At 39.9% G+C, this 16,429-nt stretch overlaps 1 protein-coding gene across 1 annotated transcript; it reads left to right on the forward strand.

The window, feature by feature from the left end:
- The first annotated feature begins 1,059 nt into the window (after positions 1–1,059).
- Positions 1,060–11,467, forward strand: tmem88bl (transmembrane protein 88b-like). Its single transcript, XM_084744931.1, has 3 exons — positions 1,060–1,253; positions 3,456–3,750; positions 10,570–11,467. The coding sequence occupies exons 2-3, from the start codon at positions 3,457–3,459 to the stop codon at positions 10,795–10,797; spliced, it is 522 nt and encodes a 173-aa protein (XP_084601057.1). The 5' UTR covers positions 1,060–1,253; position 3,456; the 3' UTR covers positions 10,798–11,467.
- Positions 11,468–16,429: the final 4,962 nt, after the last annotated feature.

Below are 16,429 nucleotides of genomic sequence, written 5' to 3' on the forward strand. Positions count from 1 at the left end.
GTCTTGTAAACCTTCAACATGCTGTTCACTTGTGTGCACACACCCACTTCTTGCTATATATAAAAGTTATAAACCACTAATAACAACACTTTTTGGTTGCCAGGTTGTAAAAAATCCTCTTGTTCATATAAATGTTGGTCATCCATAAGTAAGTGCTAATTGATATATATTATATATATATATTATATATAATATATTTAAGGAGTTCTTACTTAGACCAAAAACACATGAAGTCTACACCCACCAACCATAATACCACACAGAAGGAAATGTGCATCTACTCACGGATGAGAGGTTTGTGCTTGTGATATTGTAGATATAAACAGTATGCCCTCCTCAGATGACCTTTAACCTCTCATCCATGAGAAGAAGTATGCATTCTTCTGCAGGGTGAGATGGTTGGCGGATGTCAGTCAGTAGAAAGAACGTAGTTTTGACATGAAACTGCTCACACCAAAGGTCTGTGGATTATCTTGAGTAATCAGATACTGATTTCTGGAAAGAGATATTAATGTTGTGTTTTTCAAAGTTTTTTTTATTAATCCAAGTGCCAATTTTGAGAGAAGGCAGACCACTCTATGACCAGTATCTCAAAAACTCTGCAACTCACACCAAAACAATCTAGATGGATCAATAACACTACAGGTAAGAGGAAAAGACATACGTTTGACTGGGGGTGAACTGTCCTTTTAATAACTTTTATTAAGTGATTGATAAATTGATGTTTTCCCACATTCTGGCTACCCAAAAGCTGTTCCCAGTAGCGCAGATCTCTATAACTCACATACAAACTACTCGTCTTTGTAAATTGTTATGTGACAATGAACACGAATGACCTGGAGGAATACCACCAACCCCACCCCCTAATTTTTTTCACATCATTGGGTTTTCATCTTAGCGTGGGCTAGAGGATGAGGGGGATGTTCATATGCAAACATATTTACATTTAAAATAAAACAGTTTTTTTTTAATGGTTTGTTTGTTTGTATGTTTATTTTGGACATGAACCTGATTTGCTGCTACGTGAGCGCGCACTTCACGGTAGTGCGCGCGTCCCGGAGTGTCTCGCTCTCAGACGCGCAGAGGCTCCTCAGAGCGGCTTCAACAGCAGGACAGGGTTCAACCCACAGACTGTGCTTTTCACCGCTGAAGTGTTTATCTCATATTATACTGACACAAAGAGCTCCGGGTCGATCACCGGGAGAAAAATTCACCATACGGACCAACGGGATTAACGGGATTTGTACTTGGAGGTAGGCAACAAAATCCTCATTATTCAAAGACGCTTTATTAAATGATGCATAGGTTCACATATTGTTTATGGTACCGTCTTTCCACAGTTTCCAGGCAGAAAAATCCAAGAAACCAAGTTTAAACTGAAATATAAACAGACAATATTCAGTATTTTATCAATTAAATATAAAGAAAGGAACATCTCTCAGAAAACAAAGAGAAAACATGCTCTGAAGCTGAGTTGAAAGTGTCTCTGAGTATCAGGACATGTGTCTTGTCCTGTCCGGGGTGATGCTGAGCAGCAGCAGCTCCTCCGGGTTAAAAGGTTTCGGGATGATCCGTTTGAAACGGATCGTCTGTATTGGCATACAGTCCGAGCTCTAGTGACAAAGCCTTGATCGATAGGATCGACCAAGGAGCTAAAGTGTGTGTGTGTGTGTGTGTAAAGTCAAAGCAGGCCATAGGTCCCACATTTACATAGTCTAATGAGTTATTGGCTGCCTGGATGGAAAAAAGAAGAGGAGGACAGTGAGGGGTCAGGTCTCCATCTGTGCCTCACTACTCTTATTTAAGGGTGTTGTATTCATGCATGTATGAAAAAATTTACATGCAGCTGAACCAAACAGCATCCAGCCTGGAAATAAAACATTGACTTCAGGTGTTGTGTGTGATTCAACATGAAAGTGATGCCAAGCTAAGAAATGGGCAGATTTAACATGACAATATTATTAAAAACTTTATTTTCCATTAATTTAATACACAATGTATGCACAGCGATGTCTTATAAGGACATCATTCTTCTGAAACTGTTACATCTCTTTTACATCCATTAAATTAAACATTAAAGTGGCCATATTATGCTAATTTCTACGCTTGTGCTTTTATTTCATTGTGAAAATACTGGCCATAGCTGCAGCAGTACCTCCATTCGCCCTCTGTTTGAAACACTCTGCTAACTCATGTCTTCTCAAGGGCACAGTTCTCATTACAATTTTGGGGTGAGGTGAGTGAGAAGTAGTGAGAAGTACAAAACAGCTTGGTTTCAGTCCCACTTCCTCTGCTATCTTATGCTGTTTACAATCGGTACGTGTCATGTACTCAATAACATCATCCACTGACCTGTGATGATGATGGGTTAGTCTTAGGGTCAATAGCGCTTGTTTTCACCAGACAAAAGTGACATATGCAGTTCATACCAATGTGTCCAAGTGTCTTCATAGAGCCCAATCACACAGAGCGCCTCTGGAAGGTTGCAAAAGGCAAGGCGCATTGCACTGCCTTTTTTGTTAAACCTATTGTTGTTGCTGTTGTTTTTTTAAAGATGCAGAATGGTGTGTTTTTCTTTATTGTTGCCAAGCAATCAACAAATCAGCTGTCTTAAGTCTAATAGTGATTTTGCTGTGAAGTAAACTCAAACCTATGCCTTTTCCCCCTGAACTCAGGAAAACAAAAATGTGTGAAACCCTTCGAAAGAGGAGTAGTTACAGGCAGATGTTGGCAGATGTCCATGGAGATGTTGAAAGTGAGCTAACAGTAGCTTAGCACAAACCATGAACTGTATGTTACCAGTTATTAGTACGGTTTAAATGAATGAAAACAACCAGAAATCTCAAGTATCTAACTACTTTGCCTCCATGCAGCTGTTTTCTGCTTTAATAATGGTTACTGCGATAATAACTAATATAACAAAGCCTTGGGTGTCCAGCAGCAGCCACCACTGGTTTGTCTCTCATGATTTTTATCTCTATATATTATGCCTTATCTCTCAATTAATCCATGGATTAATTAAGCTGTGGATAGTGCTGGGCACCTTTCTGTTCTTGAGGCGCTCAGAGTGCTCTTGCAAATATGTAAAACCAAGGGTACATTAGCAGTGCACAAACCGTTTCCTGCCTACAGAAAACAGCTAGAAAAAGACACCTCTCACTGCCAAACCTGTACTCTGTCTGATCGGGACCTTAAGGCCCCAAGCCCATTCCTAACACCATTCCAAAATAGCTGTGCATAATTGAAGTGAAATAAGCCATTTCAGGCAGTTTAGGAGTTTTTTTTTTTCTGTATGAGCGAGTGACTCGCTTTGACACAGACTTTGTTATATGCACAAAAAGCAATGTAACACATGAAAGTAAAGGGATAACCCCCAAAAGCACAATATGGCCACTTTAACAGTCTGAACGAGAACATTTCTGCTTTCAACAGTCTGCTCTCTCCTTCTGTCTCAGGATGTGTGGTATGGATGTGGACCTAGACGACGGCGGTTCAGGCGAGGAGGAGAAAGAGGAGGAGTTCTGGATCGGCGAGGGAGTGAAGATGCTGCCCCCTCCCGTGGCCCACAGCGGGGGCAGCGCGTGGGGCAGCCGCAGGGGCAGGTGTGGCTGTGTGGCCTGCGGGGCAGGTCTCATCTTCTGGAACCTGTGCGTGGTCTTAGCCAGTGCTCTGCTCCTGGCTCTGGTCTTCTCTGTGGTGCTGCTGCCTGCGATGCTGCTGCTGTATGCCGGTTTCCTCTGCCACTCCAGGGTGAGTTGTCCAAGTTAAGGGACGTTTATCTGTTTTTTATTCGGACAAGCTGAGAGGAAATGTTTACTGTTGGTCTAGCTGACAGCTGGTGTGATTTGAGCTCCAAAACTTGGGTTATAAAATGGCCAATCCTGCCCTTTCTGGATGATTTGTCAGTGTATACTGGGCTGAAGTGGACACTGTTTCACTGGCACAGACTAGCAGACACAGGATAATGTTTCCCAGGAGTCACAGTGGGCCCCAATGTATAAATATTTTCACAATGTGAAATAATAGGATATAGATTTGGGATATTTGAATGGTGCAATAAGATGAGTGATATTTTTTAATTTTGCAGTGAATTATGTTCCCAAAGATTTTTCTTTTTATCTATTTTATCTAATGAGAGTTCAACTCACTCGTTTTGCAGCAAATGTGGTGTCAGGTAGACTGAGTGAACAGCCTGTTATCATGCACATTAAACCACAATGAATTTGCAGGCACACTGGACATGGAACCATCTCTGTATAAATCTCTACAATGTGTAGGAGACAACGTGGATGGAAAATTTAAAGGTACAGTGTGCAGGATTTACAGGGAGTATATGGCAGTATATGGCAAAAATTGAATTTAATATTTCATTAAGGTGCAATCACCTGAAAATAAGAATCATTGCTGTGCATTTGTTACCTTAACGAGGAGGCCTCCATGTTTCTACAGTAGCCCATAATGAGTGAAACAAATCAAACACTGGCTCTAAAGAATACATTTCACATTTTTCATGAGTTTCACCACCATGGCAGGCCACTTGGAAGGGGAGAGTGAGGAAAGTTGGATGCAATTTGCAAGCTCACCGCTAGATGCCAAAAAAAAGGAGATACAGAGAGCCTTCTGTCCATATTCAATTTGTCCATATTTATACATGTTTTCTGAAAGCTTATAGATATGGACAAAAATGGTAGTCTCAGGGGCAGTGTAGCAGTATAGCCAATAGTTCCAATGAGACTCAGCCACACAAGATGAAGCCACTTTCTCCAAAGGTACATTATTACTTGTACTACCTCCTACAGCATCGCCACATTTGTTATCAGACTTCTTTGGGGTAACTTTTGACTCTGAGTCGTGGCCTTTAGTTGATTTATTGCTTTACATCAGTGCCAACATAAAGCACACATGGAAGTATGTGGGCAGTGATGGTTACATTGTTTGAAATGGACATATATACTGTATTCTAGTATGTAAACACACTAGATTTTTAATATGTTTATAATCTAGAAAGAAATGACACTTGGCTCCCCTGAAGCGAGACAATTTTGTCTGGCAAAATATAATAATACTTTCCTGCATCATCTCTTTGCACCACCCCTACTGTTTTTTTTGATTAACAATCTTCACAAGTTTAGATTTAGTTGCCCATAGCAACCATATAAACAACTACTGTCTTTAAATGCCTTGTGATTGTCCATGACTATGCAACGTTGATTCAAGCTCTTTCATATTGCCATTATGCAACTTTCAGTTGAGATAAGACTGGTTGTGACACACATAGCTTGAAATTGCTTTCTCCTCCATTTGATTCCTGGAGGGAATATTTGTCGCATGTCATCCCCATGTGTCCTGTCACTCTTCACTGTTAACTACCATACATTTAGATGATATGATTGTTCATAAGTCACCCTCATGTTTCCCAATTCCAGCTGAAAAGTAGGCTGTTAAAAGACATCAGGTTTCTGCAGGAAGTTAACAATATCCAGAAGTGTCAAGAACCTTTCAAATTTCCTGCACCTGACAGGATTATTAAAGCTGCTATAGTCAATATTTTTATAATAACAATGGATCAAATGCAAAGTCAAAAGTGTTGCTCAAGGTAACAAAACCACAGATAATTATCACCTGACTCTGCCATTGCCCTCAGAGTGTTTTAGTAGCTTTCAGCTTGCTGTTTTGATTGTATGACCCACAACTTTATTTTTTTTTTTGTTTATTCTCACTGCTCTAATCGGTGTTGTTCTCCACCACATCAAGCAACTTTCCCAGCATCAAATGACAGACAGACACAGTTAGAGACTGGCTGGTGAACATAGTGAAGCGTTCATCAGCTAAGGAGCCAGATGTTTTTCTCAGGAGCGACTACCACGGAGCTGCAAAGAGAGTGAAAATTGCTTTAACATTCATGATGTGGACAGAAACATGGCTGCAAATGAATGATAATGCCACTCAGTAACTGCGGCATTGTAAATACCATTTGCTAACATGTTTGCTCTATCACTAAAATGTGATAATATGTTGTGTTTACAGCTTGGTTCTGCTGTCCCCAAGTAGCCAAAAAAAAAAAAATGTTAATGTAACTTTAAAAAAATAGTGCAGTGTGCCACCTGACAGTATGTCTGTGAATCATTTCCAATGAAGAATCTACACTACTCCCGCCCTCCCAGTGTCCTGTAACTTACCTGGAAGTTTAGGCAAGTAAACCCATGTCCTTGACAGAAAGTGGGAGGATTGTGTCTCATTAAGACTGACATCTGGAGTCTGAGAAAACAGGCAATCACAGCCTCGAGGTAAAGTCTTTTTGGCAGCTGACACTTTCTCCACATGTGTCCAGGCTTATTCTTCATGTTTGTACTCATTAGTTTTTATGAACAACTAGCTCATCCAAAAAAACATAATGATTAAAGTCAAATGTTGGAGCCTGTCAGTGTTTCTTGTAATGAGGTGAGCAGAAGGGTGTGGCTTGTTTTTGTGGGTCACATAAGGGGCGAACAGATCATCAGTAAAATATGATGAAGCACAGTCACTGTTCCTCAGCTGAGGGCTTAAATCACATACTTGGTCACTTCCAGTGAATTATTATTGTCATGTAATGAAGGTGTGCACGGTAATGTTTGGTGTTGTTCTGAAACAATATATGAAGGGCATATACAGTATATGAAACAGCAAATACTGAAAGCTTTTTACACATTTTATAGAAGAAATATATCCTTTTGTTATCACCGCCCAGCCTGGGGAAATCATGTGTGTCTACGTGACTGTCTTTTTGATCTTTTGTTTTATACCGACTGACTCCTCACTCCTCTTAACCAGCCAGTAGGGGATGCAAATAATCAGTTTTGGCCTTGTTGTAGTTCAAAAACTGACATTCATAGTAAAGTTTCATTTCCTCTTTACCAGAGCGTCTGCAGATATGTTATGATCCACTAAAGCCTCTTTTTTAACTGGCAAAAAACATCACTAATACCCACTAACATCTGTCTTTTTCAGCATTCAGACCCAGGTCAAACGACTCTGTAGTAGTCACAATTATTTATCATCTCCAGCTTCCATCAGCAGTGATGGACACATCACACCATTTCCGCCCCATTTTCGCTGAGACAATGAAGGCTTGTTACCTCTTTGGCCCTTTTTTCATACGCATGTGCTGCTCGATTCAGTTTCAAAGATTCAAAGACTTCAACTTAGTTTGTTTCCTTAATCTCTGATGACATATCATTATCACTTTTTTGATTTAGCATAGTAAATATATTACATATTTTTCCTTTAACTCTGATATGATTTTCATGAAATTTAGTTTCTTATTGACCAGAAAAACTAAACATGATAGTAGTTACTTGTTGAAAATAAATTCAGTTACTTGCAGCGATCTAATCAGCTCTATGTCAGAATATATTCAGAACTCCAGTTTTTCTCCAAAAATGTAGATTGCTATATCTGTTATATTGTTATAAAGCTGCCTGGTTACTTGCAATGTTGTAAATAAATAACAAAATAATAAATAAACAATGAACAGACTGATTATTGTTTCCTTAATAAGTTTATATAGTTAGACAAACCCAGGATGTTCAGTTAAATTACCATTACACCATTCTGTGCACCATAAAGAAAATTGAGACTATGTTATACATAAAACTTTATTTAAAATGTTGCAAGTCTCTGCGGGCTGCATTTGGCAGTTGTGGTGGCATTGCAGAAGGTGCTTCACCATCTGTTACCTGGTGGAGATCTGCATTAAACTGAGTGCACTCTTCTAGTTATTGAATGATTTTGTTAGCCAAATTGATGAAAATATCCTACAGCAAGGAATAGTTCAAACACAACTGCCATAATCCAAATTATATAACAATTATGCTCTGACTGACACTTGATTTTTGGGGATCAGGATCTGCATGATGTTCTGTTAAAAAAAAAGTTTTTATATTTGTTAACATGTTGATACTGATATAAGCTGATACAGCTGTGACAGACAAAAACTGGTCAGCGATATATCAGTTGGGCTCTGACAACAATGCAAATTGTATATCATTGCATAGAATAAACAGAAACTGTGGTGTGTAATGACACTAATAATAATATGCAGCCCTGATGAGAATTCAACAAAGGCATGATTTTACATTCCAACTAACCCAGCAGCTCTGTCCTTGGCTCACCTGACAGGTCATAACATTACCTCCCACCTTTGAATTGGTTGGTCCTGTTACCAGAGACCCTGGTTGCCGTGGTTATGAATGATTTGATATGAATGATTTGAAGGCGCAGCTGCGTATGACAGTGGAAACAAATTAAGAACATGCAAAGTCTGTGCTTGCAACAAGACCATAATCGTGATTATACCAGAGCAAATGTCAGTTCAGAGCAAACAATTACAGACATGTCAGTCAGAGTTCTGGCGACAGACTGAACATGGAGCGAGGGGACCCACTGTGAAGACTGTCTGATTTGGTGCCAGCACCAGCTGTGCACAGACACACTGACAGCACGACAAAGAGGAAAGTGTACTCAGTGAAAGCACAGTGTGCACTTGACAGAGGTGTGTCTCTGTGTGTGTTCATGTGTGAGTGTTAAACACTGCTGTTGCTAGGGCACATTTGATGGAGGCAAAGTTCCTTTTGACGAAGAGTACAATAGGAAATAATTTAGAAAAAGGGCTCCAGACATTACCAAATCATTCTGAGTGTGTCTGACTTTGACAGTGAAAAGGAGATAATGTGCTTGTACCCTGTGTACTCGATGTGTCATCTGAGTGTATGAAGGATGTCACTGAGCATTTTTCTGTTGAAAAGACGTGATACGACATTCAAGTTTTTTCATTGACTATTTGAAGACTGAAGGTTCACATTTAGACCATATTTACTGCACATACAATTTTATTCTGTTTTATTTACTGTGTATCACCCTGTCTACCTCAGTCATCTTGTTGTTTTCATCTTGTCTTTCTTTCTTCTTTCTTTCTTTCTGTCTTTCTTTTTTAATTCATTAAACTTAAGTTTCTAGTTATTTTTATATTCGTAAATAGAATAATTGATGGCATAAGGTAGAGAGACATGGCAAACTAATAATTTCATTGCACTGACAACTTGTTTATATTTGCATGGGACAATAAAGACTTTGAATTTGGGATTTGCAGTGTACAAATAATAGACTATCATCCAGAAAAAAAGAAAATCCCATTGTTTTAAATCACCCTGAAACTTGTCCTCTATCTCATCCTGAGATAGACCCAACTTTTGGGACTGAACAGGACTGCTCTACGTCATAAGAGTTTTTTATATATATATTAAACAAAAAAACTGTGTTAATATCCTTTAATCAGGGTTGGATGACCCACCTCCATGGTCCTCATTTTCAAATAAATGCTGATGCAGGGCTACGGTGTACTGACACTCCCCTGCAGACAGATACAACCTGCAGAGCCTCTCCTCTCTTAGCCACAGATACAATACAGAAAAAAAAAGCCACACGTGTTTCTGGTGACTGTCAAAACTCTTGCAGACTCTGTTGCCAGTGTTTCTCCACAGACATGGAGAGTCTGACAGCACGCGCCCATGATTAGCTAGCTCTGATTACTAGCTCATACTAGTGCTAGTTCAGTCTGTCTTTCTGCTCTGGTGTCTCATTACCTACTATGAGGCAACACACCCCACGTGTATGATAAACCTGGCACAGTTTCGTCTAAGCTAGGTTGGAAAAACCACAGACACCACCACCCACAGGGGCAGTCCTGTGCACCCCACCCTGCCCCCATCTCTCAACCCCTTGTCCATTTTTCAAAACTATGCACTGGGTAAAGTCAGGCTCAGACCTGGGGTGCAGCTACACTTTCAACAAGTTTGTGTTTTGTGACACATTGATACCGTAACTGTATTTTAGCAGGTTGAAAAGAGGGTGAACGGAGGTCTTAGTGCGGAGATATACTTGCTGTTTGATCATGCGTTTGTGTTCGCGTATGCGTCGCGTTAATTTCTGAGGATGCGCACAACCATCGCTCCAAATGGACGCAGGATATGCAAGGCAGCCATGAAGCGTAGGGATGCGTATGCGAACGCGTAGTTTAAAGCAAGTATATCTCCGCCCTTAGACACTGAGGCCGAATATCACCCAGTTTTCAAGTCAACGTTGAAATTTGTGCTCACTGGGACGTCAGTGTGTGACTTTACCTCATGTGCACCCTGATCTCACCCCTTGCTCTTTCCCTCCTTATTCAGTCACTGTTTTGTTCTTGTCCCGCCTCTTTTCCATCTTTTTTTGTGGCTTCCGTCTCTCTCTTTCTGCCCTCTGTCACAGGTGATTGACAGCTCAGAGCGTTACTGACAGCCACTGAGACACTTCTTATCTGAACTGTAGAGGGAGGCTGGGAGACACTCTGTCACAGCTCACTACCCACCTAGTCCCGCTTCTGCGCCCTGAGCATATGCAAACACAACCATTCACACAGTAATCATACCAGTGACGAATCAGACCTGTTTGCTTTTTGACAGGAAAGGAGCCGCTGATGCCAAATTGTTCATCACATCCTCTGGAGCCCTTCTGTCTACTCTTATGATCCCCTCTGTGTGTTTGTCCTCACAGGTCCTTGACGCCCCCTCTGCCATCTGCCGTTACCTTGACGACAACAGCTGCTCCGCCCTCATCATCCTGGGCTTTGTGATGATGTCGCCACTCGTGGTCGTGGCGGCCGCCGTCTTCTGCGGGCTGCTCCGAAGGTTTCGACTCCTGCTTCTCATTCAGCCGATCACGCGTGCCTGGTACCGAGGACGGCTGCTGGACTGGGCGGGTGGCGTCCACGCCTGGGTCTGATTGAAACAAAACAGGACGCGCTGAGGGTCAGATATGCTAACAGTCAGCGGGGATCAGAAAGTTATATCAGTGTAAAATCAAACCAGAGAGATACAGGGGGTAGACAAAATAACAGAAACACCTCACCACAGTGTTACAAAAAACCCTACCTTTCCTATGGTGTTCAGTTTTGTTGAAATTGCTCCAGTGAGATGTTGACTCAACTAGATCCTATGTTTTATAGTTATTTTGGGAATATGGTTATTCATGTCCTTGCTGAGAGTTAGATGGGATGTCTGTACGACAAAAATGAAGCTACAACCAACAGCTGGTTAGCATAGCTTAGCACACAGACAGGAGACAGGGAAAGCCATTGAAAGTTCTTAAATCTGCCTACTAGCATCTCTACAGCTCACTAATTAACACCTTATATCTCGTTTGTTTGATCTGTGCAAAAACAGAACTGTGAAAACAGGTTATGGTTTTACCATGGATGCGTTATAGGAACTGGATACCAGACTCAAAGATGGTGCCCAGTTACTTGAATGAAATCTGCTCTGTCAGCACACAAGCCTAAAGTTTTCCATCTTCCAGGTTTGCTTTCATGGATGTATATGAGACAGGACAAATAACACAAAGATGGCATCAGTTCAGTCCAATAATAATTGCTCGCCTTGCACATAGGCTAAAAAAGTTTCCAGGTGTTTCCAACTTCCAGGTGTATCCAGGCTATACGGCCACCTTAATATGTGCAGTAGTGTTTCTCCTGCTGGGCCCGCCAGCGAGTTCCCACTAGGCCCAGCATGACTTGTTTTGCTGCAGAGCAGAATGCTAGCTACCTAGCATGCTAATCAACATCAATTGTTAGCCAGCTATTTTCTTTTGATAGCTAATGTTAGCAGAAAGCTACCTAACTAGCTAGTTAATCACATCACTTGTTAGCTAGCTAGGTTTGCTAACATTAGCTGATTTAAGATGTGATTATAGAAAGGTTTCAGTGCAACGTCATCACAGAGATGTGTGTATCACAGCCAGTGCTGGCAACAAATTTAGCAACTTTTCAAACCCTCCTAGCAACAAACTTAGCAACTTATTCTGCAAAAAATGTAGGGGTCTCTCTCTTGCCCTCCCTTGCCTTCGCCGTGCTTGCAGGCCGGAGGACAGTCATGTCTAGAAAGGAATCCCTGACCCGCTAAAAACTCTTTGTTAACAGCTTTCTTAATACATCCATGGGTTTTAGTCCATTTCTTGGCTGGGGGTACCTTCCTGGACTCTCTGCTGGTTGTCTCCAGTGTATTGTTTTTACACCTTGTGCTTTTGTACAGATTAAACAAATCAGATGTTTGTTAATCAGTGAATTTAAGATGTTTTGGTAGGTGTATTTTGGGAGCTGTGGACACAATAGCTGTGTCACTCTGTTTCCACTCATTATGCTAAGCTAAGCCAATCACCTCCTGACTATCCTTATACATACAAGAGTTGTGTTGTTGCGCTCAATGAACTCTGAAGTGAATTTTCTGAAATGTTTAACTCTTCCTTCAAGGTCAGGTTTTGTAGTGTTGTTGAACTGGGTTGTGAATTGAAAGGTGTCTACATTATTTTGTCAGCCCCCTTCAGCTCATTTTGTTATTTGCTAAGAACAAGAAAGTAAGATTGTGTTTAACTTCATTGTAGCAATTTACACCTCTGTCTTTTTTTTTAATTTTTAGAAACAGAATAATTTTGAATGATTCATGGAGTGACATCTTTGTTCTTAAACCTCAAAAAAGATCACAGAAGTTATTAGTGATCTTAGGGAACAAAGTGTATCATGGGATAGGCCAGAAAAAATGCTTTTCAGTTTGGTGCACATTACGGATAAATATAGGATTTTCCTTTGCAAGCAAGACTTAAAGTAATTAATTTAATTTTGACAAGATCATTTGAAGAGAGTAACACATAAACTGGTTTATTATGGTAGTCTTAAATTAGAAGTTGTGTATAAAACTGATATTTTTGTGATTTTGTATTGCCTGTTTACTACCTATGTTGACATGGTTACATGGACTTTCTCAGAAATGTACTGCTCTTAAGTTATTTGTGGTTGCACATTAGAAGTTTAGAAAAAGTCAAAACATACAAATGTTAGATTTGTTGATCTGATTTGAGTTGGTTCAGTATGTTGGCCTGAATTCTCTGGGGCCTTGAAACACCCAGAAAAACTAGGTAAATATTGTGTAAAATGTACGATACAGCAGCGTACAAGGACATTAATATTGTCTGTGAGGTGAATTAAATGGACGATGATGTTTGTACTCGAACAAGTTTATCTGATGTAGCATCATTAGCAGTCATGTCATGTGGGAGGGAGGGAGGGCCATATATGAAACATATTTCATTTAAGTGCCATAAAAAAACACATCCGTCATTATAAAAACAACAGACGCTGACAGTTCGACAAAGTAATGGCTGTTTAGCGGGAGCCAGCTGTTAAAGAAGGATTTGAATCATCATATCAGGAGCTCGTTCTGCTGCTTCTTTGCATTCAGGTCATTTAAAATTCATCAGTGACACACACACTGCACATCCTTTTTATCTGTGTGACACGGCTCTGTAATTAAGTGTTCAGATTTGAGGTTTCATTTCTCAGCAGAAAGCCTTGAACCATCCTTTATGAGAAACAGTTATTACTTGCCCCGTGCCATCGTTATCATACTGAAATGTATTTATTTTCTATTTAAACATATTTATTAGTGTGTTTTATCTGTGTCAGTTTATCTCAGTCCTGTTATTGATCTTTTATTGTGTGTATACCCCAGCTTCAAGAAAGTTGGGATTTTGTGTAAAATGTAAATAAAAGCAGAATGCAATGATTTGCAAATCTTTTTGAACCAACATTCAATTGAATACAGTACAAAGACAAGATATTTAATGTTCAAACTTTATTGTTATTTGCAAATATACACTGGGACTGAACAGGATGTCTGCAACACATTCCAAAAAAGTTGGGAGAGGGGCAACGAAAGACTGGGAAAGTTGTGAAATGCTCAAGAAACAGTTTGAAACATTTGACAGGTAAACAGGTTAATTGGTAGCAGGTGACAGTAACATGATTGTACCTTCTACCTCTCAGGCAGCACTGCATTAAAAACTGACATGACTCCATAAAACATATGGGCTCTGGAACACTTTGGAAAGTTGATTTCTGTAAACTCAGTTTGCTGCTGCATCTGAAGAGGCAATTTAAAACTCTGCCATGCAAATTGAAAGCCATATATCAACAACATCCAGAAACGTAGCTGACTTCTTCGGGGCTCGAGCTCATCTGAGATACACTGATGCTAAGTGGAAAAGTGTTCTCTGGCCTGTCGAGTCCACATTTCAGATTCATGGACATCATGTCCTCTGGGCTCAAGAGAAAAGGACCATCCAGATTGTTACCAATGCTAACTATGAAAGCAAGCATCTGTGGTGGTTTGGAGGTGCCGTCACTTCTGTGAAGGCTCCATTAATGCTGAAAGGTACATACAGGTTTTTGAGTAACATGCTGCCATCCAGATGTCTTTTTCAGAGACGTCCCTGCTCATTTCAGCAGGACAATGCTAAGACACATTCTGCACATGGCTTCATTGTAAAAGGGTTCAGGTACTAGACTGACCTGCCTGCAGTCCAGACCTGTCTCCCACTGAAAACGTGTGGTGCTTTATGAAGCACAAAATATGACAACAGAGACAGACTGTTAAGTAACTGAAGTCATGTATAAAGCAAACATGGAAAAGAATTTCATTGTCAAAGCTTCAACAATTTGTGTCCTCAGTTCCCAAATGCTTACTGAGTGTTATTAAAAGAAAAGGTGATGTATTACAGTGGTAAACATGTCCCTGTCCACACTTTGTTGAATCATGTTGCAGGCATCAAATTCAGTATATGTAGTGCATATATTAAAAAAACAATACAGTTTGAACATTAAATATCTTGTCTTTGTACTGTAGTCAATTGAACATAGGTCAAAAAAGACTTGCAAATCATTGCATTCTGCTTTTATTTACATTTTACACATCATCCCAACATTTGTGGAATTGGGGTTGTAAATGAGTTGTTTACAATAATTTATTTTCTCTGATATATTCTGGTAGATATGAACTGGCATACATTATGGGAAAGATTACTGTGGCTAATCTATGTTCATTTTTTGTTCAGCTTTTCATTTCAGTGTTATCAACAAAATGGCAACACATTGTCCTGTTCAGACCTTCTGTCAATAAAAAGAGGGCTTTTTTCAGACTGTCTCTTTTGTGTTGTGACCTGTTTATTTGAAGAGTAGAGTCCAGTGAGTGATGACTTAACATTCAGCTCTCAAACACAGCATGCATAACACACACAGAAAAACAAACTAAAAGGTCATTATGACCTTAATGTCTAAACAAAACAATGTAAGAAATGTCCCGATACAACCTGGATACTGACAGTGCAAGTGATTCAACAAGTAAATGAAAGGAAAATGTTGCTTCTGATTATGTGGGCGTCCAGTCTGTCCAGATGATGTAAGAAGTGAATTAAATCAGTTGTTCATGTTGACAGATACATCATCCTTCTCCTGTTCAGAGGGCCTGAATGTCTTGACATGTGACTGATCACTGTACGATGGCTGTGTTTACCTAGCAATTTGTATAAGGTGTTCATGATGTGTGCTTACCAAAAGCATTTATTCTGCCTGCCGGGAAAATATACAAAACCTTGAAAGGTTAGGGCTGGGTATCACATCTCAATAGCTTCTGGTACAGACACAAAATGTGTCCGTAGCAAAAACTGTCAAGTACAGAAAACTACAGAAAGTGTCTCTACACTGAAGGAGGAATAAAATATTTTAACTTTTAGTTGGAATAACAAGGAAAGAAAAAGATTTGGCCGTTTTAATTGATTGTAATTTATAGTGATCCTAGTTTGATCAGTGATTATCTACAAAGACATTATTATGTACAACCTAAAAACTGAAAAAAAAAATCCTCTGAGGGGATTCCTTAAGACAAAATCCTCTCATTTTAGGGGTGAGTTATTTTTACTTTACCTCTAGTTGTGGTGACATGAGGTCATGCAATCGTGGTTTATGTTGTTTATAAAATTTTAAAAGTGGTGCTCATTTGTGAAGATAATCTGGCTGAATAAAAATGTTTCGATATCATAAACATTTGTTTGCCACTGTGCTTATTTTCTGCACTAATCCAAAATGAATGTAAAAATCTCATTGTTTTTTTGTTGAGGGAACCAGAGTGACTCCAACTTACGGGTTGGCTGACAAAATACATCATCCCTGCAGCACTATACTTGGTCATAAACTGATTTTGGATTATTTTTGTTATGATGCTGGGTGAAGAGTTAAGGGACTGCCAAAGCTTTTACACTTCAAAACAAACTTCCATCTTGACCTTGGAAAACAACAGGTGACAAACAACTGCCGGCTCCATCTGCTGAGGAAAATGCATCTGATACGATCAAAAGCTTCAGATCAGCTACTGTGTACTGAGACAGCCAAGAATAAATGTCAGTTTCATAATGAATGTTGGTCCTGCAGTCTGTATTTGAAGTTTAAACCCTCCTGCTGTCACACAGAATAGTGTTGGTGTCCGCAACAGAATCCAGCAAACTTAGTTCAGTGAAACTGGGCAGCTGTGCC

Source organism: Lutjanus erythropterus, chromosome 2 (genome assembly GCF_056507025.1).
Source record: "Lutjanus erythropterus isolate fLutEry1 chromosome 2, fLutEry1.hap2, whole genome shotgun sequence".
NCBI classification, from domain to species: Eukaryota; Metazoa; Chordata; class Actinopteri; order Lutjaniformes; family Lutjanidae; genus Lutjanus; species Lutjanus erythropterus.

What these genes read in the sequence shown, in the direction of transcription:
- tmem88bl (XM_084744931.1), top strand. Translation starts at nt 3,457, where the DNA reads ATGTGTGGTATGGATGTGGACCTAGACGACGGCGGTTCAGGCGAGGAG. An exon ending in GTTTCCTCTGCCACTCCAGG is followed by an intron (nt 3,751 to 10,569) that starts GTGAGTTGTCCA and finishes TTGTCCTCACAG; the next exon opens with GTCCTTGACGCCCCCTCTGC.